We start from the raw sequence: 27,837 nt of genomic DNA on the forward strand, positions 1-27,837 counted from the left end.
TTGGGTTAAGTTGTTTAACACAAGCTGAATAACGTGCCAGAACTTGATCTGTTTTCCCTCTTTAAAAGCCTGCAGTGATGGTGAGCTAAAACTTCCCAAGTTTTCTGGCTAAGTAGCTGCAGATTTTGAGGCTTGCTTGTCCCTGTCTGCCTTCTGGAAACCACTTTCAAAGGCTCCAGCGCTGTGGTTAATACCAAGCTGCCAGGGAAAACGGCAACAAGTTCTTCCTGGGATAACTGATAGCTTTTTCCAGCTGGAGCAACCCAGTTGCAACACTTCACTGCTTGTGTTTCACCAACCATTGTCAGTAAGAATAGATCAATTTTGTGTGTCTGTTCCCCTTGGTGATGTGCACATATGGGTTAATTGCCCCATAAACTCCATGGGGTGTCCCATAAAATCAAGGATGTCAGTTAATCATAGCAAAATACTCCTGTGGATGAAGGCTACAGAACCCCTGCTAGCAAATCATCAACCCTGGGCTAACTGTTGTCCTCCCCCTGGTGCAAGGGCTAATGTTTCCTTGAACGTTAACAACCTCTTGGTTAATGAGGAGAAGACGAAAGCTGATCCTAGGCGGTTTCATTGTGAATCTGCTTGATGACTAAAGCTGTGAAGGGAACTGCTGGCTGGGACCCCAGAAGCAGATGTGTTTACAGCCTTGGGATCTCAACCACAGCACCTCCCCTGGGCTGGTGGTCCCTAATTCACCCCAGATGTTTCTTATCTGTGCCCCATTCACGTGCTTGCAGCTGGAGACTTTGTCAGATCTGCTGTTGGGGCTGTTCATAGGCAGACTTTAAGCCATGGTGGTTGTAGTGGGCTTACCAAGGACTTTATGTTAGGTAGTAACTTGCTTTGAAGCAGCTTCTGGGCTATTCACGTGGCCAGTTCAGTTGGCAGCCTCTCCTGGGGAGGAAAAGGTGCCAGCAGCTGGGAGGTATGGGATCCTTGTGGGGTGTGTGCAGAGTCAAAAAGGTTCCTGGGAACTTTAATTTGCATCTTCATCCAGCCCACCAGCAAGTTGGGCAGTCCCAGCTGGCTGACTACCTCATCTAGATCTTGGGGCACTACTGTCACTGGAGTCAGCTCTTCTTTGATACTTCTTCCTTCAGTACTGTGACATTCCTGGGTGTGTATTTCTGTCATCTGTATGTCTGGGATTTCTGCTTTACTGGGATGTTGTAGACCAGCCTGCTTGATCTTGCAGGTCAATGTGGGAAATTCTGCTCCTGTCTGAACCCAAGCTGATGCCTTTTGCGTTCCTTCTACTTTTAAAGTACCCGTTCAGCTCAGCTATAGGAGCACCTGAATTTGAATAGATTTCCAAATTGTGCGGATACTGTTCACAGCACTTGAAAACATCTAGAGGAGCTCAGGCTCACAATAATGTGGTGTTCTGCAAAGTTTTGCAGGTGCATATGGAATGTGCTCACAGATTATATACATCAACGATATTGGTCCCAGGTATAGCCCACTGCAGGAAGGATAAATTTATATTTAAATTTTGGGGTTTTTTTAATATTTCAAAATATAAAAAGTTGTGTCTTTGAATTTCTGTCTCTTGGGGCTGTGAAAGACTTATCTCCTGCCAACCTGGTAGGAGAACCCAACGGAGAAGGAAGTCGGTCTTGCATGACTGTCTGAATCGATGCTCTGTGTCGAGTGTGTATCTGGGTTGTAGGAAGCACAGCTATCGTGTGCAATTCTAGAAGAGAATTTAGTGGCAAAATGGAGCTGTCATCTATGGTTTCACATGTTATTGCAACAGCCCGCTGGGCTTCTTGAGGCCAGATAAGCCTGTTGCAAAGGCTAAAAAAAAGTCAACTGAGAGCACAAGTTCTTGGGCAGCAGAGGGAATACCTGTTTCCCTGTAATGGGATGAGTGGGATGATTGCTGCCCATTGCTGTGGGGTACAGGAACTGGGTCCTTCATGTGGTGAAAACAGGACCCGGAAGTAAATGATGGCCATATTAGTCTGGCTAACTACCATGAGCAACAGTGATGGCAGAGTTCCTCTGAGCCTGAAAGCACTCTCTTGCTTTTCCACAAGAAGGTCTGTAAGGTTGTAGTCAACCCTAACTCCAGTATGGTCCAGGGCTTGCTCGGGTTGCACCTTTGCCCATTTGGTAATCAAATGAAAATGAGTTGTTGTCCTTCTCAACTGCCTGTGGTAGCTTTGGAGGCACTTTGGTTATAAGGATACTTTCTACAAGAACTAAGACACAAACACTTGAAAGAAGAGGCAGTAAAGCCTAGCTTTAGTGTGTGTGTGTGGCAATCCACTTTCCTGTACAAGAAGTTGCCCTTAGGGAGGTTGTGACATGAAGGAGTGTGGATAATTGGGCTGTCCCATCTGAAGTAGTTTTTAATGCTCTGCCTTGATCATCACTCAGTTGAGTGGAGAAAGCATGTTGCAGGTATCTCCGCTGCTGATGCTGGGTGTGATTTGGGAGTTGGGTCTCCGCAGTTGCTGCTATTTAAGTTTTAAAAAAATTTTTGAGGAAGGGGTTGTAGACTAGCAAAACTTGTCCAGATTTGCAACCTGGACAGCAAAATGGGAAGTCTTGTGTAGAAATTTTAGCCATAGGAGCTCTTGTGGATTAACTGGAGTGCAAGAGAAACAGATTTTGGGAGTGAAATTATCTTTTAATCCATTGTGAATGGAGAAAGCTTTCCCTGGAGCTGGTATACTTGTTTTCTACACAACCACAAACAGCATGGAGGACATCTAAGAACATTTATTTCTCTTCCAACTTCCTCTTTTCCTGAAACAGTCCTGGCAGCCCTCTGAGCTCCTGAATGAGGTTTAGCAGCACTTGTGCTGCAGGTGTCAAAATAAATTTAACTCTTGGAGAGAGTTCATACTGCAAGGCAGGGAGAGCTGGACAGAGCTCCGTAGCACTCTTCACACAGTGTAACCTGGTTTTCAGCTTGACTTCTGAACATGTGTTCATCCTGCCTAATGTGGCACCAGCATGGTCCCTTTATGCTCCTCTTCCACATCACTGCTGGATGCATTCTTCCAGCACATTCTGCCTTAAGCTTAGCCTAAGAAGGCAGAGCTGTTTTCTGCAATGACCCTGATGCTGACCCCCCAGGCACGCCTTGGTGATGGGGGTGTGCTGTTAGCAAGCAGGGTGATGTTTTCTACTCTGGTCCAAGTAGCTTGTCCTGAGGCAGGACCATGGAATAGGAATTTGCCAGACTGACTGCAAAAGAAGTGGTGGCTCTTGACTGGGGTTGAAAATTTGTGGCAGAGAATAGAAGTACCACCCCATTGCTGGTGTTTTCCTGGACCCTGTGAACTTACCAGCTGACCTTCCAGTGCATTTTCATCCAGGATGGTGGGCAATTGGTTAGTGAAAATGTCAAACAATATCCTAGTGTATGGAAGTACCTGAACTTTGAGAGGGACTAGCAGAAGCCATGGTATTCATCTCCATCAGATAAATCAAACTTAAACAACCTTTTATGACTTTTTAGTAGGCCCTGTAGTGATAGGCCAAGGGGTAAGGATTTTAAACTAAAGGAGGATAGATTCAGACTAGATAGAAGGAAGAAATTTTTTATGATGAGGGTGGTGAATCACTGGCCCAGGTTGCCCAGAGAGGTGGTAGATGCCCCATCCTTGGAAACATTCAAGGCCAGGCAGGACAGGGCTCTGAGCACCCTGATCTAGTTGAAAATGTCCCTGCTCTTTGCAGGGGGGTTGGACTAGATGACCTTTAAAGGTCCTTTCCAACCGAAACCATTCGATGATCCTGCCCCAGTGCTAAGTTCAGTCTTGTTGCTATACATACTTTGAATTGCAGCACTGTTTCTGTGCTTCAAAACTATCCTGAGTGCTTTCTATGTGGTGTTTTGGATTTTACCCTGAAAATCTCTCATAAGGGTGTGTGGAAGTGTGAGTGCATGTCAGAAAGAGAAGAAATAAATGATAGATCGCTTGATCTGTCCAGACTTCCATTCTGTTTTGAAATAAATTTGCCCAGGATGCGAAAGCACTACAGGCTTACTGTGCTCAAGATGGACTCTGCTGACTTTGCTTCTTCTAATGCAAATGTGTAACTGTGTGTGATTTTTTTTTTTTTTTTTTTTGATTATTCACACACATGTATATTTAAATGGGAACTTCACTGCTGCAGATGCCTTTTCCCGCTAGGGGAAAACAAAACCACTAAGGTTAACTGCATCTAGAGGTGTGAAGCATGGGGCTTAGCGGGCTGCAGTAGTCAATTTACATGTAGGTTTGTGGGTTAAGCAAAAAAGCTACCTATGGCAGGACTCTCAAGACGTTTTTCTTCTGCTTCAGTACATCTGAAAACTGACTGAGCTTGAAAACGCATGTTGCGCTTTGTAGGCTGGAAGGTCTGGGCAGCACTTGATGTGCTTCATTAAGCTGCACGCTGCTTTCTACAAAGCTTTTGAATTTCAGCTGTTGATTACGTTGACCTCTTCTTGCAAGTCACCTTTTGAACAGCTAAATCGAGCAGTGGAAGCTGCATGCTAAGTGGGGACTGTGAGGTCCTGGTTTCTGAAAGAAGAAATGGGTTGAGTGAGCTGAGAAATGAGCTGGCAAACTAGAACTGCATGAAAAGTTATCTGTAACCCAGGGGCTGCAAAGCACCTTGTTGAATTGGTTCTGCAACATGTGGTGAACGCTTGATATTATAGGTGACTTTTAACTCTGTACAAGAAACTTTACAGGGAAACTAGTCTTCTGTAATTAAGAGGTGGAGCAAGTAAAGCTTTAGGGAGTTCTCTGTTAAATTTCCAGCTGTTTTTTAATAGCATTTGTGAGAAAACTGTATGTCAAATAGACTTTAATGATAACTACCAGCCCAGTTGCATCACTTCATTCTTCGGGTGTTCTCTTAATGATCTCGGATCTTATTGTCTTAAGATACAGTATTCCCTGTTGAAAACCCATTTTTCAAGGGACTGACCTGAAATACAGTGATGCTTTATATGGAGAGGTCACTACTGCCTACCCCAGGACAGAGTTAGGTAAAACACTCTGCATTTGAGCTGGAGCCCAGCCCCAATCCAGGACTCCTGTAAAACCTAATGTGTCATCAACTAATATGATCTGTTTTCAATGTGCAAAGCATGTCTAATGCTTGTTGTCGCAAAGCTACAGTTTATGACCGGTTGGCTATAGTGACAGCTGTAAAAATTGGTGTAGAAGTAAGACACACCGGCACAGTTGTCAGTTTTAGGCTCTAGCCTAAGTACTATGTGGCCTTCATTTAGGCAGTCTGAGTCCCCAGATGGATGAGTGTTCCAGCTGAGGCTCTTGATATGTCTCTTCAGGGTGGACAATGGGAAGGTGGTGCTGCTCTGTGGGTACCAGAGCTTCCCCTGCACTAGACCTGTGGATGACTCTGGATTTGTATAAGGGATGGGAACAGATGGGCTGAACAGTGTCAGCAACTACACAAGAAGGGGGAGAGGAGCAGCAGTTAGGTGGGATCTTGGGGAGGAAAGATGTTCAAGTCTGTCTTTTTTTTTTTTGTTAGGAAAAAGCAGAATTATTTCTTGTGGTCCACCTGCATCAGCCTGGGAGCTCCAGCGTGCAGTGCCATGCAGGACTTCGCACAGGGCCATTGCTCCACCAGCAGCTCCCTGAGTGCCTGCTGTCCACATGTGCTCCTCTTGCAAGTGAGAGCACTCTGGCCCAGAATAAACTCTTAGTATCTGAAAGATGCTGTGGAATAGCCCAGCAGTAGGAGCTAGTTCGATCTCTATACTTCCCTGCTGCCTCATGTCGTGCAGACCCAGAGATAACTTACAACATACCCTCCATCCCTATTCCTTCCTTAAAATATCCCCTCTGCCAGTTACTTTTGCTACAGGTGCTTACATGCTTGAAGCATTGGTAAAAGGGTATTTGGGAGGAATGACTCTGCACTGGTGAGGCCACACCTGGAGTATTGTGTCCAGTTTTGGGCACCTCAATACAAGAGAGATATTGAGGTGCTGGAGCGAGTGCAGAGGAGGGCAATGAAGCTGGTGAAGGGCCTGGAGAATAAATCCTGTGAGGAGTGATTGAAGGAGCTGGGACTGTTCAGTTTGAGGAGGAGAAGGCTGAGGGGAGACCTCATCACTCTCTACACCTACCTGAAAGGACATTGTAGAGAGGTTGGTGCTGGTCTCTTCTCACAGGTGATTAGTGACAGAACAAGAGGGAACGGCTTTAAACTCCAACAGGGGAGGTTCAGACTGGACACGAGGAAAAAATTTTTCCTAGGGAGGGGGTGGAGTCACCATCCCTGGGTGTGTTTAAGGGTCGTTTAGATGAGATGTTGGGGGATGTGGTGTAGGGGAGAACTTTGTAGAGTAGGGCTGATGGCTGGACTTGATGATCCCAAGGGCCTTTTCCAACCTGAATGATTCTGTGATTCTGTGACTAAATATGTCTAATGCAGACTAGAGCATGTAGATCAGTAGCAATCTCTCCTTAAAGCACTGCTAGGACTTCTGCTGCTCCCTGAACTGATGGAGGGTTTATGTTTTGAGCCTTTCCAGCTCGGGTGTGCACTTATCTCACAAGCAGCGTGTTGGCTGCTCTCTGCAAACAGTGGCTGCTGCTTCCTCCCATTGTGTCTTGGGTCGAGCTGTCTGAGTAGCTGCATGCTCAGGCTAAGAATAGTGCAGACCCCAGGGTTTTGGCCTCTGTATCCTGCATGTTGGCTTCTTTCCTGCCTGGGGCTTGGAAAAATCCTGGGAAAGGGTGTGTCCTTCAAAACAGGTTGAAATGTGTTATTGGAGACTATACTGCCTATAAATAACACAGAGGTTGGGCAGGGGAAGAGCTTCTGTTTCCTCCCTGGTACAGTAGCTCTGAGTCCTCTTCTGCAAAGGCCAGAAATAAAGTACTGAACTTCTTGCCCCAGAGGTGGCTTTGTGGCTTTACAGTAGGCAGTTTGGCTAGCCCCACTCTTAAAAGCAGGTGACAGCATAACCAGCTGTGGGCATTGCAGCCTTTACTTTTGCTGGACCATTCACAATATTAAGTATTAATGCTGCAGCATGTTCTCTGAGTACTTCTAATATCAGGTTCATTTTCAGTATTCATCCTTGGGGGCCTGTTGCTGAGCTTGCTGGAGTGAGGTTTGCATCTCCTGTTAATCGAGTCCTAAAAGCTTTGTCTGAGTTGACACCTCCCTTCCAAACAGCAACTTTTGAATCCTTTGGTAGACTTGGTAAGATTTATCAAGGAGGTGGTCTGACTCTCAGACAAGCATACCTAAGCTTCTCCTAGGGAAATAAGTTTCCCCTTTAATTTTGTAGAAACCTTAGTAGTCTGTTTTGCTAATCAGCAGCTAGTTACTGCTGCAGCTAATCCTGCCTAAATTAGAGTTTTTATTTCCAAGAGGGGTAAAAGGCACCTGTGCTGATGCACACATCTGCAGCAGAGTTGTCTGAATGCAATGTAGGGTCAATGGGTGCAAGGGAGGACGTTGCACATGGGAATGTTCTACCATAAATGTGGTGAGGAACAGCCTGAGGGAATTAGGTGATCGGTGCTGTGTTTGTCTTGATTATAATAATCAGGGAATTTGTTTAAAAATAAAAGTAGACTGTGGGGCAGCATTGCTGCAGACTTGGGTGACTTCAAGGAACTATATGTGCCTAGGGCAGGCAAAGCTGTCCCCTTTCTACTCCATCAAGAAAACACCGCAATAAATGTCTACCTCTTATGATTCTGGGGAAAAAGTGAGGATAGCTGTCATTGAACTTGTATCTTCCAGTTTTCTGACTACTTAGATCTATAATGACTGCTCCCAAACACTCTCTTTTTTTTTTCCCCCCCACACTTCACAGGTTCTTCTTACGATGTCCAACTTCCACCCAGCTTGGTGGTCCTGAGAGAATTTCAAGTGTATCTGATCTTTATTGTCCTTGGTTGAAGAGGAAGGGCCTGGGAGTATTTTGTTTCCTGCCCTGCCCTTTCTCAGCCATGGGCAGGGTATGTCTCTCAAATTGTCAGTCATCTTCCTTCCCTCTTGGTTTAACTTCGTGGTGCTTTGTCTGCAGTAACTGGAGCCAAGCAGGGGGAGAGTGGGAACTTATGAGGACAGCAACTTGAGAAGGCAGGCTGTCATCTCAGTGATGCTTTACTCCTGTTTAATGGGATAGACCTGGGTCCCCTTCTCCTGACTTTTCTAGGAGTGTCTTCTTCCCACCTGCCCGGCCTTTCCTGGGATGCTTTGGACCACGTGGCAAGTCTAAATGGTCACACAGCAATTCACCTCCACGCCGCAGCATGGCTGTGCACCTTGGAGCAGCCTGTATGCTTCAGCTTGGGACTTCGTGAGGCTTCCTTTTGTTCTTGAGGGACTGTCTTTGAAGCCTTTCTGAAGGAAATGCATTTCTACAGTGTGAACCATTTAACAGTAGAGTTAGGTGGATGTCAACAGTAAGTTGAAATTTAAATGGAATCATTCAGGATCAGATTGAAATGGGTTCAGTGCAGGGTTAGGTCCTGCAGGAAGAATCTGGACAAGCAGTCTCCATCTTCTTCTGTTCAGCAGCTTGTTTTTTCATGGTGCTTGCTATAACATCCTGCTCTGGGACAAGGACCCTCAGCCATGAACATGGTGTGTTCAGGTGTGTTTCATCCAGCATCTCCTATCAGCCTGTGGTGTCTCTGCAGCAGCAGCACGCACTGCTGGGTGGTTTTGTGCTGTCAGAGGTAGCTGACTTGACACAACTCCCAAATTTGCTGCTCTTCAGAACACAAATAGCTCTGCTCCGTGATGAAAGGGGCAACTCAGTAGGCCATCGACACTACCCAGGACTCACCTTAAACATGCTGCAAACATCCAGACTTTACACCACCAATGGAAATGTGAGTTGAGGCTGATTTCTCAAGCTTCCTTGCTTGAAGTTAACCCTGGAGCAGTTGTTCCCAACCCACATTCAGCTTGGAGGTTCACTGGTGCTTCTAGACTTCAAAGATTTGTCTGAAAGCTTGCCTGTACTTCCACTGGTGTTTTCTTCCCTTTAGAAAGATTTTGGGGAGGGGGGTTGTTAGATCTAAAGGTTCACGTGAATTTTACTTGCTTTGTATGTTACTAGGGCTGTTTTCCTGTTTAGTGGTGAAGAGGCATGAAGTGAGATTGGCAGTCCTTACTCAGTGTGTGTAGCATGCCTGCAAAGACTTAAAAAGCAGTGACTAGTGTGTGGGTCCGTGAGCAAAAAAAAAGCATGCCAGAAAGCTGGGAGACCTGTGCTTTCCTGGCCTGTGATGTGGTCCAGACCGCTGCCCTCACTAGGCTTGCAGGTATCTGGTAGTTTGGGAAGATCACTTAGCTATAGAGATGTGCAGTGACATTGCTTCCTTGCAAAGCCAGCTCACTTTACAAATGGACAAAGCCAAGAAGGGAAGCAGAGTTAAAATAATCAGTGTGGCTGGTAGCACTGTTGTTTAGACAAATACCTGTTGTCTTCTGGTGTGGACCCAGTACATGCTAGTCTCATTTTTAATCTAGTTGGATGGGGGTTCTCTCCCATCTTGTGCAGCTCTGTGTGGACTAAACTAAATTTTTAATCGGCTACAGGTGGTAGAACTTAAATATCATCTTTCTTGTCTCCTTCATGTGTGCAGAAGCATGTACAAGTCTTGCTAAAATAAAACTTAAGGGTGGACTGATCTGTCTGAGCCATGGTAGCAAGCCCATGTCTATAGCCAGTGGAAAACTGAGTTGACCCTAGTGAGTGGAGACAGATTTTTGAGAAGAACAAAGGAGACTTCAGCCTTTCTCCAGCCCCAGTCAGCTGAGCCTGTGGCTGTGCATGCCATGGCTTGGCTCTCTGCAGGGCTTGAGGGAGAAGAGGGACACTTTGCAGTTGCTGCTCAGCCCATTGCTCCAGAGCCCTACTGTGCTTCCTGAACACAAAAGAAGCAGTGCTGCTTCAAAGAGGACTTCATCAGCTCCATGAGTTTTCAAAGACCTGGTGCTACTTTTACATGGATTTAGCATCACCCTTAACCTCTGGGTCACAGCTGCTGAACAACTCTGCTGCCTGTTTAAACCCTGGTAATCTTGGCTGGATTTCTGGTCTAATTTGGAGACAGCCTGCTGCAGCTCTGCACAGTAAATGCCCTATTAAGCAGTTAATTATTTCTCTATAATACTAGCTTTTATCTTTAATACAACTGTTTTACTGTCTCTGATAATTACTCAGTCTTGGATAACTCTCTTAAATCTAATGAGGCATGACAAGCTGTGTTCAACAAGGCACCACACCATTAACTTCTTACCTCTTACTTGTCATCTTATCACACTGAATTACTGTATTTCTAGCCTGAGTGGCTGTGGATACATAACATGTCACTTCTCATTAAGACAATAATGAAAATCATCTCTGGTGCTCTTGCAGTGGGCCTAGTGGTCAGCTGGCAGTCCTGGTGGCCCACAGACCCTTCCAACAGCTTCTCTGCAGCATTATGCTCTTTGCCTCATGAGCTGAGCAAGCTGGTTCAGTTTAAATACTTCTGGCCACTCACACAGCTTGGTTGGCCCATGGGTCTTTTGCTTGTGGGTGGGTGAGATGCAGATGGCCCTTTGAAGGGCATTGGTGGTGACAGATCTTGTTTGTGCTGATGGAAGTCATTGCTGCAGGGGTACAGGGGTGGGATTTGACTGGGTAAGGGAAAACAGGCTCTTTTTTTTTTTTTCTGGGCAGAGATAGGGCACAAACTGCTGCAGCAATGCCTGGTGTAACTTGACATGACTGCTGCTTTGCTACTCGTTAATGGTAATAGTGGATTGGGTCATTGGAGTGCTGGTTCTCTGTGGATTTGAGAGTGGCACCGAAAACCCTGCACATGCCTGACTGAAGTCCTGGGGTTAGGGGGATTGTCTTTTTGTATCTCATCCTGTCACCTTGCCAGTAAAAGGAGTACAAAGTTGTACTTCTGAAATGTCGAGGCTCCAGTCAGGGAAATTCCTGCATCCTTCCAGGCTGGCCCAGGAAGGCATTTGCCAGGGGAGTGAGCCCAGGCTGTCCCTTGGGCTCCAGCTGGCAGGCAGAGTGCTCAACTACAGCGGGCCTGAACAGATCAGTTCATTACTGCCTAGGTGCAGAACAGCACAGAGCCCTTTACTGGGAAATCAGCTGTATCCAGCTAATGTTTTGGTGCTTCTTCACAGCCTTCACTGAGCCTCCTGCTGACTCTGCTTTTGGTGCTGGCTTTGCCTTTGTATGAGTTGTACTGTTAAAGCTGTGTATTCCCCCCCTGAGCAGGGGAGGAAAAAGGCTTGTTTCAGGTTATACCCCGAGTCATTCATATTCCCTGTGAGTATTTTTCTGGGATGCCCATAGGACTAGCTACTGTGATGTGCCTGGATTAGATCAGTTCCTGGCTCTGAAAGGGCAGTTTTTACTTGGAAAGAAGCTGTTAACTTCTCTGGAGTTTCATTAACTGAAAGACTAACAGCAGGTGGAGTGTAAATCTGAATACCAAGATGTGTATCTAAGACTAAGAGCTGGATAACATGTTGTTTAAAATTGTGCTGGCCTTAACAGTATTAGTGATCTAAAATGGAGCAGAGGTGTTAGTCATGCCTGGTTCCTTCTACAAGCAGTAAGAAAACTCCTGTCTACAAAAGTGCATCTCCTTACCCCACTGGAGAGCAGGCAGAAGCATGTGGCTCTGATGCCCCTGCTTTCATCTGTGGCACTCTGGGTCCCTGTCTTCACATCCTGAAGTTGCCCTGGGAAGCATCCTTGTGTGCCAAGAACTGTCAGCAGTGAAAAAAGTCCCTTTGATTGTAAATTTGAAGGCAGTGGCTGGTTACATGTAGCTGGAGGGGGGGGATGAAGAAAGAATAGCTACGACAAGCGGGATGGTGTGTGTCTGTTCTGGCTTTTGGTTGCTTTTTAAAGGAGCAGAGTAGGCTAGCAGGGCTCCCAAGGGTGAAGATTTAGTGATGATAAAATAGATTAACTGCTGGTCTCTTTGGGCTTCTGCAGTCTGTGTACTCTTCAGTACTCATTGTGCAGTGATCTGCCTGGTATCAAGCATAATTGGGATGTATAGAAGAATTTGGTGATTAATGCTTACAACATGTACTCTTGGGGTAGTTTCTTAGGTTGTACATTACACATTGATTCATACTCGTGTCCTGCTTTCAGGCTCTTGGTTTCGCTAGATGGCACCACCAAGCAGCCGCTCTGCTCCCATCCCCGACTGGACTGTCAGGAGTTAAGAGAAGATGCACTGATTTTTTATTTTTTTTAATTTATTTTTATTTTTGAGGGAAATTAAAAAAAAAAAAACATAGCTCATTATTTTAAACTCTGAATCTTGTTCAAGCTGGCAGCGTGTTTGGGAACTGATTGTGGCAGGTTTAGCCTGCTGTCCACCCTTGAGCCCATTAGCACCAGTGAGGAGGAGTGTGGTTCCAGCACCCTGTGTCTGCCTGAGGTTTGGAGGCAGTGTGCTTGGGGCAGCTGCTCTAATGGTGATGTCTCTAGCTCTAGATGTAGCTGTTAGCAACCTTACCACAAAGAAAGACAGTGCCACTGAATGCCCTTTATTTTTGGGGTTCTAATTAATAAATCTAATATAGTGGAAAAGCCTCTTCCAGGTCTGCTTGTTCCAGAGCATTGGTGCCTGGGGGCTTAAATGGAGAAGAGTAGGCCTGGTAGCTGGTGCTTTCTAAAATGGGCTCCTAGCTGGAGTGACAGCAAAACAGTCAAAAATGACTTCTGCATGGGACGTGGTACTTGATACTTTTCCATTAGCAGCTTTTATTTGCGTGTGTGGAAGAAGCTGGTTGAACCTAAGGAAAGCATCAGATCTGTGACAAACTAACTGGGAGCCTTTGAGATGCTTCTGAAATGCTCAGACCCCACACTGAGCAAAACTAGGTAAAAATCCAACTTGCTGTTGTCTCCAGGTAGTAACTAGAGAAAGCTCGGAGCAGCAACTGTGATAGACAGCACTGGAGGACTCTCCTCTGTGGCCAAAGGGACTTAATTTGAAGAATCATAGAAAGGTTTGGATTGGAAAGGACCTTTAAAGGTCGTCTAGTCCAACCCCCCTGCAATGAGCAGGAACATCTTCAACTAGATCAGGTTGTTCAGGCTTTTAAGGAAGGAAGAGCTGCTTCAAATATCTTTTTTCAGGGCATGTGCTTGCTGATACTGAAGCCATGTCTCAGACTACTGCTCCACAGTGGTAGCCAGTGGGCATGCAAAATACTGTCTAATGAAATAATGTTTTAATACTACCTGGCGCAAGCTTGGAGCTGTGCCCGCTTGCAGGGTTTTGGAGGTTGGCACACACTTAGTATACTAAATGTAGGTACCTTTATGCTGGAGGTGTGTGCAAGGTCTTGCTTCCTCGAAGGTCCTCTGGTCCTGTTAGCTGCAAGGAGGAGATGGCTTTATTGTGCTGCTGTGACTCAAAAGCTTACAGACTCTTGGGCCATATCGTTTCACTGTTGATACCACAATTTCAATTTGCCTGGAAGAATTATTAGGACTGGTAGGTAGTGACTTAGGTCACTTTCCATGGCATGAAAATCCTGCTGCTGAAGGATGCCAGAAGCACACACCTGCCTCTCAAACACCTCTGCTCTTCATCCTTCTGACCTGTGGGTGCGTGCATTGTCTCTGGTTAGTTTGGAGCCAAGTCCTTTGGCTTTGCTCACCTTTAGACTGGCAGATGCTGAGCATCCTCCAGATCTTTTCGACTGCATTTGCATTGCAGTTGCAGACTGCACACATATATTGGTTCAGCTCTGCTGGTTTATGTAACCTCTCTAATTTTCTTTGCAGTAAAACGATTTAAGGAACCAAAGGAAGAGAGGCGTCCCTGGAGGATATGGTGAGATTTTTAATTTGAAGCTTGAAAAGACCATGTATATATAATATTATTTTCCTCTTATACTAACAATCTTCTAGGCCCTCTGAATATCCTACATGGTATGTAGTCATTAAATGAAATGCTCTGCTGCTGCTTCCCAAGGAGACCTCCATAAAGTAGCTGGTGTTCCCTAGAAGTAAAATTCCCTGCCTACTCTTCCAGAAAAGCTTGTTTTTACTGTGGGTGATTGAACTGAAGGGTTGTGGCCAAGAAGGCCAATGGCATCCTGGCTTGCATCAGAAATAGTGTGGCCAGCAGGGACAGGGAAGGGATCTTACCCCTGTACTTGGCACTGGTGAGGCTGCACCTCGATGACTGTGTTCAGTTTTGGGCCCCTCACTACAAAAAGGACATTGGATGACTCGAGCGTGTCCAGAGAAGGGCAACGGAGCTGGTGCAGAGTCTGGAGCACAGGTCTGATGGGGGGCGGCTGAGGGAACTGGGGGGGTTTAGTCTGGAGAAGAGGAGGCTGAGGGGAGACCTCATGGCCCTCTACAGCTACCTGAAAGGAGGGTGCAGAGAGCTGGGGATGAGTCTCTTTAACCAAGTAATGAGCAATAAGACAAGAGGTAATGGCCTCAAGTTGCACCAGGGAAGGTTTAGACTAGATATTAGGAAGTATTTCTTTACAGAACGGGTTGTTAGGCGTTGGAATAGGCTGCCCAGGGAGGTGGTGGAGTCCCCATCCCTGGGGGGAGTAGGGTCAACATAGCGCTGAGGGATCTGGTGTAGTTGGGAACTGTCAGTGTTAGGTCAATGGTTGGACTGGATGATCTTCAAGGTCCTTTCCAACCTAGACGATTCTGTGATTCTGTTGTGGTCCCCTTCAGTCCACTGGTGTACCTGCACATGGGCTGTCTCCCAGACAGGGTCAAGTGTTGTTCTTAAATTCAATTAATCACTTTGGTGTCCCCTGACCCAGATCAGGCCTAGACCAGGCAACACGTTTAGCTGTGTTGATGTAAGGTAGCTGGGTATAGCTGTCGGCTTCCAACACCTCTACAAAGCACTTCTGTATTGTAGGATTTATGGACTGCTGAGAGGTGGGTGTATGTTCGGGATCAGACTGCCTTGGCAGCATGGAGCTACCAGCTAACATTAGTGATAAAGGCCTGTCAGTCTCCTCAGTCTGGTTCTTCCTCTAAAATAACTTGGGAATTCAATCCAATTCCATGTGGATGGGCACAAGCTCAACACCTTCCCTGCACCTACTGCTGATTGGAGAAACTGAGGCTGGGCTGGGCACTGGAGGGTGAACTGCCCTTTGCTGCAGGCTAAAACTCTGCAGCAGGTCTGCAAGACTAAGCTGCTAATAAAAGGTACCACTAAGATGAAATGGTATCTTTTTTTAAGTATTTGGAGTTGGCCAGACTGCCCCTTTTCACCATGTACAACTTCTTAAGTCTCAGGAATGTATCTTGGAGGAAAGCAGACCTATGCAGGGCCTTCACTTGTGTGATTGCTGGGCTGCTGGTGCCCCAGGGCACAGATCTTTTTGCCTTTTTTCTCCAGGTTTTATGATACCTCCAAGCAAGCAATAGGTGCCCTCTTCATCCACTTTGCCAATATTTTTCTGTCGGATCTCACTGAAGAGGACCCTTGCTCTCTGTAAGTACACAAGGTGCTTGCATTTGTGTCCTACACATGTAAAAGGAAGAAGCAAGCCTGTTGGAAAATGTGCTATGTGATGGAAACCGATCCATTTGAAGTACTATGTGGGAATAAACCGTGCTGAGCTTATTTTTGGGCTCCAGGTTGTCTTCTGGTCTTTGCAATCTGCTGGTCCTATGGAGATGAAGTAGTGCAACCATGCTTTTTGGATGATTAAAAGCACCTTGAAATATACTGGCAAAAAGCTGCAGTAAATAACGCAGTGGTGTCCCATGCAATTGTAACTGTTAAATATGCCACTGGTTTGCACACCAGACTTTGCAATTTGGCTGGGTTTAGAGCAGGATTGAGAATGCCTTCCAAACTATGTGGGTGAAGGCATTTGTAAAATGTAAAGATTTTTTTTTTTGGATATTCAGTTGCCTCTACTACATGTATTCCTGTAGTCCTGGTTGGGGGCTTTCTAAGCCAGACTCTGGACTTAATGTAGAAGTGCCACCTTTACTTCAGACCAGCCACTTTGCGGCTATAAACTTAGTTTCAGAATTAACTTTATCCAGTTTCGAGAAACTCCTCTAGGCTTCAAAATGCTGCTGAAAACCTCCTGGTCCATCTCCTTTTTATTTATTAAAGTGCTCCACCTTCATAGGTTTCTTTAAAAAGACACAAGTTTGGCTGGACCTAAATATAACCTCTAAAATGATTTATTGTTGTTTAAAAAACGGACACTGTTTTAAAATAAACCCTTTTGTGCTTATACTGTGCACTTTTTTTTTTCTCCTTAAGGTGTGTTTTACATTGCCCTGTGCTGCTTGACTTGTCATCCTGAATCAGGCAGCTTAAAACTCTACAGCCCTGTCCCTGGGCTTTGAGGCTCATGTTTGTATCGGAGTACTCTGATTTCAGCAGTTGGAAACTGTAATAAGTTAGTCTGAGCTTTTGGATGTAGAAAAACTTAATGTCATGTTTTCAAAGTGGATATCAAAAGCAGATTGTTATTTTCAGTGACTTTATTCAGAGGCAGTATCAAGTTCTGGAAAAGGAAATGTTCATTCCTGTAGCTCTGTGCTTGGTATTTTCTTCATGCTGTAGAAGTCTGGCCTGATCTAGCAGAAGATATTCCAATAATGGAAAACTGGCCAGAAAACATAGTCTGAGTGATATTTTTTTCTCTGGAGTTCATTAAAATACCAAGCCCTGGATTAGAGTTTGGATCCTGCAATCCCCAGAAGGTCTCTGCGCTCTGTCCAGTGAGGCTTAAACATCCAAAGCTGCAGAGAAAACCCATTGAGCCCAAATCTCCTGGGAGGGATGGGTTCAGCTCCTGGATCTGCAGTAGGGACCCTGAACTGAAGGCTTTTGGGGACCCCAGGATTCCTGTTGTTGAGCCAGAGCTCGTCACCTCTCCCAAGACCTTCTGCCTCTCAGTCTGTGTCTCTGCTCGTAGGAGCCTCTTGCAGCTTCTCAGTAAAATGGATTTTTTTGCCTCTTCTTTTGCACAGTTTGCAGAGCAGCTGTGGTGTCTGAGAAGGTTCCATTTCCTTGTATGAAATTCCAGAAAAGTTTGGTTCTGTTTCCCTGAAACTTGGGATTTCATCCTAATAAGAATAAAAGATGCTGTAAATGAAAAGCCTCCTTTTTTGAGTACCTCTTATGCAGGGCTAGCCCAGGAAGTATTTAATGCTATATGAATAAATGAGCAATGCCAGAGAGTTGGTGGAGCCTGCTCCCTTCTCTGCTGAACAGGCTTTTAAGCTAAGAAATTTCTGGTAAGGCTATAGGAAAATCCAATAAAAGAAAAAGGAAGTGAGCTTGGACTATTAAGTGGGGATTTTTAAATCTTGGGGATTTTTTTTTATGGATTCCCATATTGAAATAAGATTTCCAATAAGTCTTAAGAACACAACTGAAACCTGAATTTTCCTCTGCTCTTAGCTACCTTATTAATTTCATCCTCGATGCCACGCTGGGGATGCTGCTGATCTGGCTTGGTGTGAAAGTTGTCTCCTGGATCGTGCAGCATAAGAACTACACGTACCTGGTCTTTGGAGAATATGGTAGGTGTCAACCGCTCTGCACTGAGGTGGCTTGTTTGCTCACAGCTATGAATGGAGAGAAGAAGATCGCAGAGACTACTGTTTGGGGATAAAATATGTGAGCAGCCTGCTTCTGTTATCCCTTCTTCAGAGAGCTCACAGAGCATGGTAGTGACCAGCGTGTTAAATGCTGGGACATCACCAGGTCGCGGGTAACTCTGCCTGCTGCCTTGCTAAGCATGCTTGAGCGTAGCAGGTTGATGATGAAAGGCTGAACGTTTCCTTGGGTGGATAATATACCCCAGGATGTGCGTATGATGAATGAAGATGTTTAGGTGTGGTGGTGGTGACTTTTGTGGGCTGCTTTTAGAGATTTTTTCATTTTTTTTTTTTCCTAGCCTCTCAGTTCAAAACGTGGAGTTGTTCTTGCATTTGCCTTGAGCTGTAGTAGGCATCAGCAGGCCACAGCCTGGCCCCAAAAATGAATTCTCAATTGACTTGGGGGGGACGGGGGATGTTGCCAGCTGAGTTTTTGGGGAAAAAAAAAAAAAAAAAAACAACAAAAAAACTCAAGCAATTTTAAGCATGCCACAGTCAGGCTCTCTCTTCAGTTCCTGCATTGAGATGGAGTTTAAAAAAAAGCCTTTCTCAGCCAGCCCCACTAGAGGGTAGCACTTCTCTTCAGAAAGAGTAGAGCCAGCTTCTAGAGCAGTGCTGCTCTGTGGCTTCAGGGAAGGGAAAAATTAACCCTTTGCCTATTTTACGTTGTGTCTAACATAAAGCTGAATTCAGTCTTACTTTAGAAAATACATCCTATTCATACCCATCACACTCCCACCTTTAAGACCTTAATCATTAAGTCTGTTCTAAAGGCAGTGTCATTCCTTTTGTATTTTTAGTAGCTGGTCTGATAACTGAGCTAACTAGGATTACAGTGGAGACCCCACTGACTTGTGAATTCTTATGCAGGTTCACATTCAGCATGTGTAAGTGGGTGTAAATGGGCACAGGATGAAGGGGACTGTTGGGTTTGTGAGGCGGCAGAAGCAGCTACAGACTGGCAATGAGGTGACAACAGAGGGGTTGACATGATGGGATGTGGCAGGGTCAGCTCTCAATAAACCTGAGAGTGGCTTTAAAGGCTGCAGTGGTCTTCAGAGCAGGTTCAGCATCCTGACAGCATGCATTTGGTGGGAACTACCTTTTTTTCCCTAATGGGTTTTTCTCAAAATGCTGAGGAGCCAAGCACGGATTGCTAAAGTCATTCAGATGAGACAGCAGAGGAATCTAGCTATTCTTGGTTCAGGGACTGGCATTTTTCTGCTTTTGAGCAACAAGTACTCAAAGCCCAACTAGAGGCATCCCAGGGCAGAGCTTCAGCCTCACATGCCACGTCTGCAGTTGAGCAGAAGCAAGGAAGTGTTAGAGTGTATTGACAGCTTGCTTAACCTTGCAGAGCAGTGATGAACTTCCCTTGAGCTATAGCTGGCCCCTCATGAAGGCTGGCTTAGACTACAGAAACAGTTCACTCCTCTGAGGAAATCTTGCTTTCATTAATAAAAAAAAAAGTTTCTGCTGTTGCTTGAATTTAGCTCTTAAATTGGGGATTAAATACCTCATCCACTGAGCACTGCTGTTGGTGCAGGTCTCTGGTCAGAGTGACGACAATGGAAAAGTTAAGTAGGAGTTGAGTGGCATGTTCAGTGCAATCCTGCTGTGGGGCTAGGGAAGGAAAACGCTGCTGTCCTCGTCGTGGGTGTTAGTAACCTCCAAAACAGTTTGGAAGACGCTAGTAAACTTTGTACAGTTTGATACAGGCTCCAGAAATATGATTCATTTTCTGGTCTAATTGCTGTACCAGACTTTCTGTTGCTTTCCTCAATTCTCCTGAGGAGCAGAAGTGTCTCTTGCAGTCCTGCAGAGGAGGAAGGGCAGGAAAGCACCAAATCCATGTGGCAGACAGTGGTGAGTGCTATTGCTCCAACCACCAGGAAAGAACAGCTATGTCTTTGTCCAGTATAGCCAGTACCCACCTACCTACATGGTCTTCAAGCAAAAAATAATGTTGCAACTGCTTCCTTTCTGACCCTTCAACTCTTGGTTGCATCCCTGCAAGTGATACAAACCTCTGCAGTTACCCTCTGGTTTGGGCTCTGCTCTGCTGTTGGTACACCTGTGTCCAAGGCCCTGGGGGGTTCTCTCTGTGTGACTGCAATAGCTGCACTAATGGAGAAACAAAGAAAAGGGAAAGCATCTAGATGTATGCTACTATTTTAAGCATTCAGCCATCCAGAATTGTTTAGAAAAATCAATTACTTTTGTATTTCCAAAAACCAGGAGATGGCCATTTGGGGATCAGCCTCTCTTGTGCCTGAGCTCTTAGCCAAAGACCACTGCCCCCAGGAATGACCTGGTCTGTAGCTAGTGGAGAGTCAAAGGCTCCCATATGCTTAAGTCCCTCCATCTTTGCTCAGCAGCTTTTGATGACACTTTGGACTGCCTCTAAGCACAGGAAACTGCATTTTTAAAAGGCTGCTGTCTCTTCTGAAGATGCTTGGCTCCTAAGATCAAAGATTGGAGAGGTTTGTTCTTCATCTTGGTTCAAGTAGGCTTTGGAGAATGATGGTTGCCTTACACATACTCAAAGCTAACAAACTCCACAACTGCTCTGTGCACCATTGCTCTAGCAGGGTAGCAGCAGGCTGTGTCTACAGGTGCTCCCCGTAGGGGACTTCTGCAGGGAGGAGAGCAAAGCAGAGATTAAGCTGCAAAGTACTTTGGAGGTGGATACCCAAGGTCTTGGAGGTGCTGCTGGGCCTCTTCAGACTGAGCAAGGGAGATGCTGGCTGGAGTCAGAGTATGCAGATGAAGCCTGATTCAGCTTTGTGCCCCACTTCCAAACTGCTCCAGTCTTCCCTCCCCTGTTCCCAGGGCAATAAGCAGCTCCCTAGAGGGAACCCCTGGATGGCTGCAGTGTCCTGGCATTGTAGTGGTATCTAATAATTCTAAAGTATTACCTTAGAGTATTTCTTTTAGTTAACTCTATGAATTTGCATTAAGAGATGGTTTTGGCAGTGTGCAAGTAAAATGCTGAAGAGGAGCATTAAGAAATAACGTGGAGAAAAAGAGGGTGTTCTTGCTTGAAAAGGCCTCTCTGGATGCCCATCTAGATGGTGACTTGTGTATGACTGTGGCTGCAGTCACTGACTAGTTTAAGTTTGATGCTTTGTACTCATTCAGTGTCTGGAAATGGAAAGGCATGTTGCTTGGAGGCTTTTAAGTGTCTGTTTAGTGGCCTGTTGAACTCTGCTGGTCAAATTTAGTTGTAGGAGAATGTGCTGTGTGCCAGCTGCTGAGTTTAACTGAGGACCTGTGTAGGCTGCTTTTGGCCTTGTTGTGATGTATGAAATTTCCATAACAAATATCCCCATGTCCTGATGCAGCCAAGGGAGCTGGCTGCTAATGCTTGAGGCATTAACTGCTGAAAATAGCTCTAACCTGAGGGGCTGTCCTGTCTTCAGCATGCCTAGCCTTTCCACCGCCAGGGCTGGGGAGAAAAAGCAAGGAGAGGTCTGAGGATCATCCTCAAAGGGTGAAGCGTGTGGTCAGGTGCCTTGCTCTGAGCGGGAGTGCAAGCCTTTGAACCTTCCTGGATCTGACTGATGGTAGCAGTGTTTACTGCAATGCAATAGCAGTATCTCCAGGGACCAAAGACCCAGCGCAGTGGGGGACTGATTCCAGCTGTACACTCTCTTGTAGTTCAGATGAGGGAATGGCAGAGAGGACTTGGGATGTCCACTAGACCCATCTGGTTGCTCTGATGCCACCTTGCCCTGCCCATAGCTGGTGCAATTGCTGGTTAGTTCCCAGTCTCTGAAAACCTGTTCTTACCCTCAAAGTGAGCACTTCTGTGCAACTCAGATGCTTTCCTACTATGTCTTGCCCTTCTCTGTACTTGACACCGATAACTAGATTCCTTGGTTTGGTTTTGGAGGTACTGTTTGAATATCTCTTAGGAGGTTTTTATTGACTTTTTCTATCCCCACCATGTCACCCACTGCAACTTGCAGTGCTTTCAAATATTTGGTTTTCCTCAACCCCTCTGAACCCGCTGGTTTGGCTGTGGTTAAGCTTTTTTTTTTTCTTACCTGCTCAGTGCATACACAGTCCCCAAAAGACAGTAAATAAGGCTGCCTGGCAGTAACATGTGGGCTATGCTGACAGCTTGGTACCTTAGACAGCCTGGATTAAAACTAATCCTGTTGTGTGGTAACAACTCAAATACCTCAAGCAGTGCTGCTTTTGCTCTATGAGCAGTGGGGCTCCCACACACAAGCAGAATGAGATGTGTGAGGTTGCTGCAGACACCAGTGGTCCTAGGTCTGCACCCAGGAAGTCTTGCTGATGGTGGGGAGAACCAGCAATGCTGCTGGAAGAGAACAGTCTAAATGCAGCATGCAGCAAATGCAGCTTTGGGGTAAAGGAGGATATCTATTTCTATCAGGGTGGGAGATGTCTATAAGAAAAATTGAGCAAAGGGTGTTCAGTAAGCTAAAAGGAGAGGTTGGTGGTAGAGTCATGGTGTAGAGCTGATGTGTCCTGTGTTACCTTCCAGCTAGGACTGGGAACAAGAAACTGGAAGTGTTCAAAGGGAGCATGATACAAGTAATCCCCTAACAGGTGTGATGTTGAGGCTGCAAAGATCCTTTGGGCCTGCTCCCCACTCTCCTACCAGGAAAGGGAAGCTCTGAACACAACAAAGAGGAGGGCATCTATTTGGTTGGTTGGTTGGGGGTTTTTTAGCCTCCAGGCAGCAATTAGTTTTTGCTGGCTGGCAACCTTTGCCTACAGGACTGTTTCTGCCACACACCTAGATTTATGTAATGGAAACACTTGATGAAAGAATAATTCTATCCCATCCATGGAGCAGGGCACCTCTGGACAGCAGCTGGACCATTAAAGATATTAAGGTGCATCTGAGGATGCTTCTGACCATCTTGCTGTAGGCAGCCAGCACCTAAATGAGGTGTATGGATAGCTGGGATCAGCTCAAGATACCCAGCCTTCCTTCCTAACTGTGGAAGGAGGGGATGTGGCCAATGACTTATGGGCTTGTCCAGGGACCACACCAAAGGCTCCCTCTTACCCGATGAGATGCCAACAGATGGTGACTTGTATGTTACTGGCATTGGTCGGAGTTAGATGAATTACTGGTGAGTTAGGCTTGGATGATGGCCACTCTGGGGTGGATCAATGGTCCTTGGATGACTTCAGACCTGCTGAGGTAAAGAGCAGCCAGACAAGCTCCTTGGTGAAGAGGAAATGAACTACTGTGTATTTATAGCTGAAATCATCCTTACAGCCCAGTGGGCCATACTGTTGTTTCATTTTCATCTTTGTCCTGAGTCATTTTGGTACTGAGCACCCTCCTGTCCTTGAGAGATGCAGTAAAAAGTAACTGTGGAGACCCTCTGATCTTCCTGTCGGGGTGGAAATGAAGTCCTAATTCTGTGCTCCAGGGTGGATTCCTGTATAGAAGCATCTCATTCCATAGTCTGTAAACAAAGCTCAGAATGGAAAAGGAGGAGGAAGAGCTTGCAAAACAGTAGCAATTTTGAGCTGCTTAAGGTGACAGAGCAGATGGCCAAGCCTGGTCTCTGCACAGGTCTGTGGGTCTTTTTCCATATGCTTCCACTGTCTACCCTGGACATGTCAGAAGTGCTGATGTCCCTCTAAGAGTGGAGGAGATTCACAGCATATTCTGTAGGTGATGCAGGAAAGACCACAGTGAGAAATATGAATATTTGAAGCTCCATGCTGTGATGGAGGCACCTCTGACAAAGTGAGATGTGGTGGGTAGTAAGGGGTGCAGGTCTGTCCTGCTTGGCAGTGCAGGCTTGCTTGTACCGCTTCCACGTGCCCTGTACACTTACCCAGTGAAGTTGGCCTAACTGGGGCAGACCTCTGCTCTGGGAGAATTGGGGTTCTCTAGGTAGGATCTTGCAGTTACACAGTAAAAACTGTTCTCTAGCAAAGGGAGAAAAGATTTTCCTTTTCCAAAGGTTGTCGAACCCCAATAAAACTCAAGAGTAATTTGATGGCTTTCCTGTGAACTGAAAGTGAAGGGAAAATTTTTTGGGTGAGGAGCTGTGAACCTTGGAGATGTGGGCAGATCCATGCCTAGGGTGGGTTAAGAAGCAAGTTGTCTTTTTATAGTGTCTGTGTTATCAGCCTGGTTAGCCAAAATCTGACTGGGGCTGTCTAGTGCACAGTACACAAAATTAAGAGCCATAGTCCAATGTTTGTGATGAATGGTAGTGACCTCTTATCCACAAAAGGGTGTGAGGGGGCAGGTATCTGGGAGAGATGTCAAACTTGCTGCTGCTTTTTGGGCAAGCTGAGGTGGCAGAGGGAAGTATTCCACAAGTGTTAATCATGACTGAAGCACAGAAGAGATGACTTGCAAAGGGTGCTGTGGCTGTTAGTCCTGTCTTCCCATGGGGGACAGAGCACAGCTGACAACACAGAGCAAAAGGGAAAGAGTTCAAATGTAGGAAGGACATGACGGATATGTTTGTTTCCTGTTTTGTTTGTACTTGGAGCCCTGATGGGTGATAGTAATCTGGGGGTTTGTAGGAGAATTGGTCAGTCTTGGGGTACGGGGCAAAAAAGCCCCACTATACCTAACCTGTGCCAAAGACAACTAGGTACCTGAGTCTATCAGGAGAGGCTGTCCGTGCTTCAGGAGGATCGGAGCCTCTCTGACACTGGCCTTTAACTGCCAGCTGCCTATAACACTGCTCCTGTCTCCTCCGCAGACCACCCATTAAGCTGTTGCCTGCCAGGAAGCGGAGACGTGTGCTTTCTGAAATCCTCTGCAGGCTCTGCGCTTGCACGTAACCTTCCTGGCTCCCTCTTCCTTCCCTCCCTCTGGGCAGTTGTCTGCTGGTCTGGTGTTTTCTGCTTGCTGTCCTCCCAGCTCAGCAGCCTCTCTGCACCCTTGGCCTCCCGGTCCTTCCCTCTTTTCTCCTTTGCTTCCTTCTCAATCATGGCTTGAGTAATTAAAAAGTTGGGATGCAAGGTGGTGCCTTGGATGTCTCTGGCATGGAGACACTAGCTGGATGCCTCTACTTAGCTGTAGCTTTGCAATGAGGCAAATGTTTTGGTGCGTTGCTAACAAATGACAGAATAAGGACAAATATACACGCAAACCTGTTTTGCCCTTGCTGGGAAGCGGATCCCTCTAGAGCTGGGCTTGGTTGGATACCAGCTCTTACTAAATCCCAGTATGCACTGCTGGTCTCGTGGTCACAGGTTTGCATAGTGGTTTGGATAAATGGGCTTTTGCAAACTGCTGGTGTTGCCTTCCCCTGCCACGTCTTCAGTATTGTGGTGAGAGAAGTGGGGCAGAGCTCCCAGTCCGCTGCCATCCGACAGCATGTTGAGTGCTGACATCTCACGGTGGGTTGGGTTCTCTTGCACAGATGCAATTCCAAATTCTGGCCCAATTATGCTGGAAACAAGTGTTGCCAGGGGTTATCTTTATATTCAAGTGGTAAGAGGAAATGCTGCAGCTTTCCTAAGCCAGATACTGTAGCTCAGTTTTGCAGACCTGAGATATTCTGATGAGCCTGGGAAGATGATAACCAGCTGGCAGGGTGCTTACAGAGGGCTGAAGCAAGCACATGTAATAGATATGGTACCATTATCGTTGTTAACAATGCAAATATGCTTTTACTTATTACTTGGTAAGTACCCCACTGGAAACATTCATATTTAATCAGCATTGATTCTTTTTGAGTGAATTGCTTTAAAACCTGGAGCAATGGAGCCCCTGTCTCTTGCTCAGACAGCAAGTATCGTATAACCAGCTCTTCACTTCATCAGCAAAAAAAAAATTAATTCTTTTAGGACTGAAAGCTTATGCTTCTTGTATTGAAATTGGTGACCAGATATTTTCAGACTGTTGCTGGCAACTGGGTGGGTAAGGCTTGGCAGGAAGCAAATTGCAGGTGATGTCTTCAATGACTGATTTTATTTTTTTTTATAGAGGAGTGTGCAGGGTATGACTGGTCTTTGTATAGAGGAGGGTCAGTCCAGCAGTGTCTTGGTTTGGGATTTGCAATTGGGATTAGCTTTAATTCAGAAAGGTCTATCAGTCTGCTGTTCTAATCAAAGCAGCCACGATTTTGTGAGCTACTCCTATGAGGCTCCTACCCACTGGAAGGGTGGGGGGAAAGCAGAGGGGACCCATCTCTGCAACCCTTTCTAGGTTTGCCAAAGTGAAGAGAAATTAGATCTCTAGTACCTTGACAAAAAGGTACCAGACAAGGGGCAAACAGAACAACTGATGCCCCAAAGCAACACCTGCTTGTAAGGAATCATTGCAGTAGGATGCTGAGGTTTCTGTGCTTTGAAGCCTTCTCTAAGGAGGAGTTTAGTGGTCTGTACTTTGGGGAGAGGGGGTACTTGCACCCTTTGGCAAGCAGAGCTTCCTGCCCTCAAACCCCTGTATCCATCCAGCTCAAAAGTAGCTCAGTACCATGGGGTGGGTACTGGCAATGCCCACTGGAGGCTGAAGGAGAGGGAAAAATGCATCTCCAAGGCTGTGTGCATCCTCTTCCCCAAGTAGAGGAGATGTTTGTTATCCAAACCAAGATTCATAGAAGTTGATCTGTTTGTCTTCAGAGTTACCAGGAATGGTTTTTCCATTGGGCAGTCATGATACTGCTGAGGTGTGGCCCTTGAGAGCCCAGGAGTGTTTGCAGGTACTGGGGTTTCTGGATAAACATGGGGAATTTCAGGTCTTCAGGCAGATCCGGAGTTGTTTGTCTCCCTTCTTACTGAAGCTGCCTGCCTGCCTTGTAGGACATTTGTAGATCTTGCTCCAGCAAAGCAGTTGATCTAGAAAGGACAGGCAGTGGGGAAGGAGATGCAAGGCAGGAAGATTTTTGGTGGTGGTTTTCTCCCCTTGGTGGATTTTGGAGGCAGGTTGGTGGAATGGAGAGCAGAGTAGGAGGAAGACGAATACAGATAACATTAGCATCTGGGAGGTAGGTGGGGCTTTTTGAGTCACGTCTGAAACTCCTTTGTTACTTGCTTGCCCTTCAAATCAATCAGAGGTTTGGTTCATTGCCATCTCCATTTTGGAATCTACACTAAAAGGAGTCCAAAAAGAGAACCGGCTTCTAGAACAGAAGGCTGGTGGTGGTAGTGGTGTATGTGGTATCTCATGAGGGAGAGCTCTCTTGCTTATAGTCAAGTTTGATTCAAAAGCACAACTGCAATATGAAAGACAAATAGCTGTCCTGATACAGGGGGTCTGCACAAATGGAAGTGGGGTGTGGTTTTGCCTTCCTGTGCTTATTTTTCTACATCAGTTTGCAAAGATGCAAAATGAGCTGCAAATAGTAAGGAGTGCAAGTCTGCTAAATTTTCTCTAGTACAAGTCAGATTTATTCTTTTTTTTTTAAACTAGAAGGATTTGAGCTTAGATCTTGGTACATTTTGATCTTCAATGGAGCAATGACTTGTAGACCCAGCAGGCACCCCAAACCTTTCTACCCCAGGCATGTGCTCATACAACTGTAGATAGACAATCTCTCCACTAACTTTAAGTTTGGTATTGAGTATTTGTCTCGCTGCAGAGCTTGCAATATGGAAACATTTTCCCTGTCCCTCTAACCAGCTCAGGTATTAAGCATGAGGCAACTTTTCTGCAAGGCTCTCTCCTCCCGTCCTCTGTCTCAGATTTAATATGCTGTTTTCCCAGGTGACCCTCCACAAGCTGCTGCCTGGATTGGCCAGTGTATCCTCTACTTGCTGATAATGGTTTTCGAGAAGACTGTGATTAGCCTTGTCCTGCTTATCCCTGGTTGGACAAAGGTAAGCTTCTGAGCTGTATTTTTCTAGCCACAGTTTCTGTGGCTTGTTTCTTGTCAGCTTTGCCTTATTAGTGGTCCCCATCATCACAGGTCTTTAATCCTTACAACTTGTTGACATCTCTCTGTAATCATAAGCTATTACTTTAAGTTTGGGGAAACAGGACTTTCATAACAGTTTGGCTTTCGGAACATTCTCTTGCTAGTCAAACGTTAGTGGAATAAGATGCGTTTTTAATTTTCTTTTCCATCCTTGGAAGGATAAAATGGGCTGGGCTGGCAGCTGAGCTACTTTAGTTCTGCCAGAGGATTTCTACATTGTCTTGTCAAGTCAGTTCATGTTGGTGTTTTGTGATTGCATGCCTAAACTAGGGGGACTCTTAGAGGTTAATTTGGGAAAACTATCCCAGTAGTATGCTG

The 27,837-nt window shown here is 45.8% G+C and overlaps 1 protein-coding gene across 2 annotated transcripts in view; it reads left to right on the forward strand.

Annotated features, from left to right (window-relative positions):
• The window catches only part of LOC141943944 (store-operated calcium entry regulator STIMATE-like), a 37,238-nt gene that overhangs the window by 723 nt on the left and 8,678 nt on the right, over positions 1 to 27,837 (forward strand). For both annotated transcript variants that reach the window (XR_012629112.1, XM_074869717.1), the window contains exons 2-5: positions 13,802 to 13,850; positions 15,402 to 15,497; positions 17,436 to 17,557; positions 27,309 to 27,421. Coding sequence is in view for 1 of the 2 variants with exons in the window: in XM_074869717.1 (XP_074725818.1) it covers positions 13,802 to 13,850; positions 15,402 to 15,497; positions 17,436 to 17,557; positions 27,309 to 27,421 (380 nt within the window). In the remaining variant the exon portion in view is untranslated. The remainder of the gene's footprint in view (positions 1 to 13,801; positions 13,851 to 15,401; positions 15,498 to 17,435; positions 17,558 to 27,308; positions 27,422 to 27,837) is intronic.

Source organism: Strix uralensis, chromosome 5 (assembly GCF_047716275.1).
Source record: "Strix uralensis isolate ZFMK-TIS-50842 chromosome 5, bStrUra1, whole genome shotgun sequence".
NCBI classification, from domain to species: Eukaryota; Metazoa; Chordata; class Aves; order Strigiformes; family Strigidae; genus Strix; species Strix uralensis.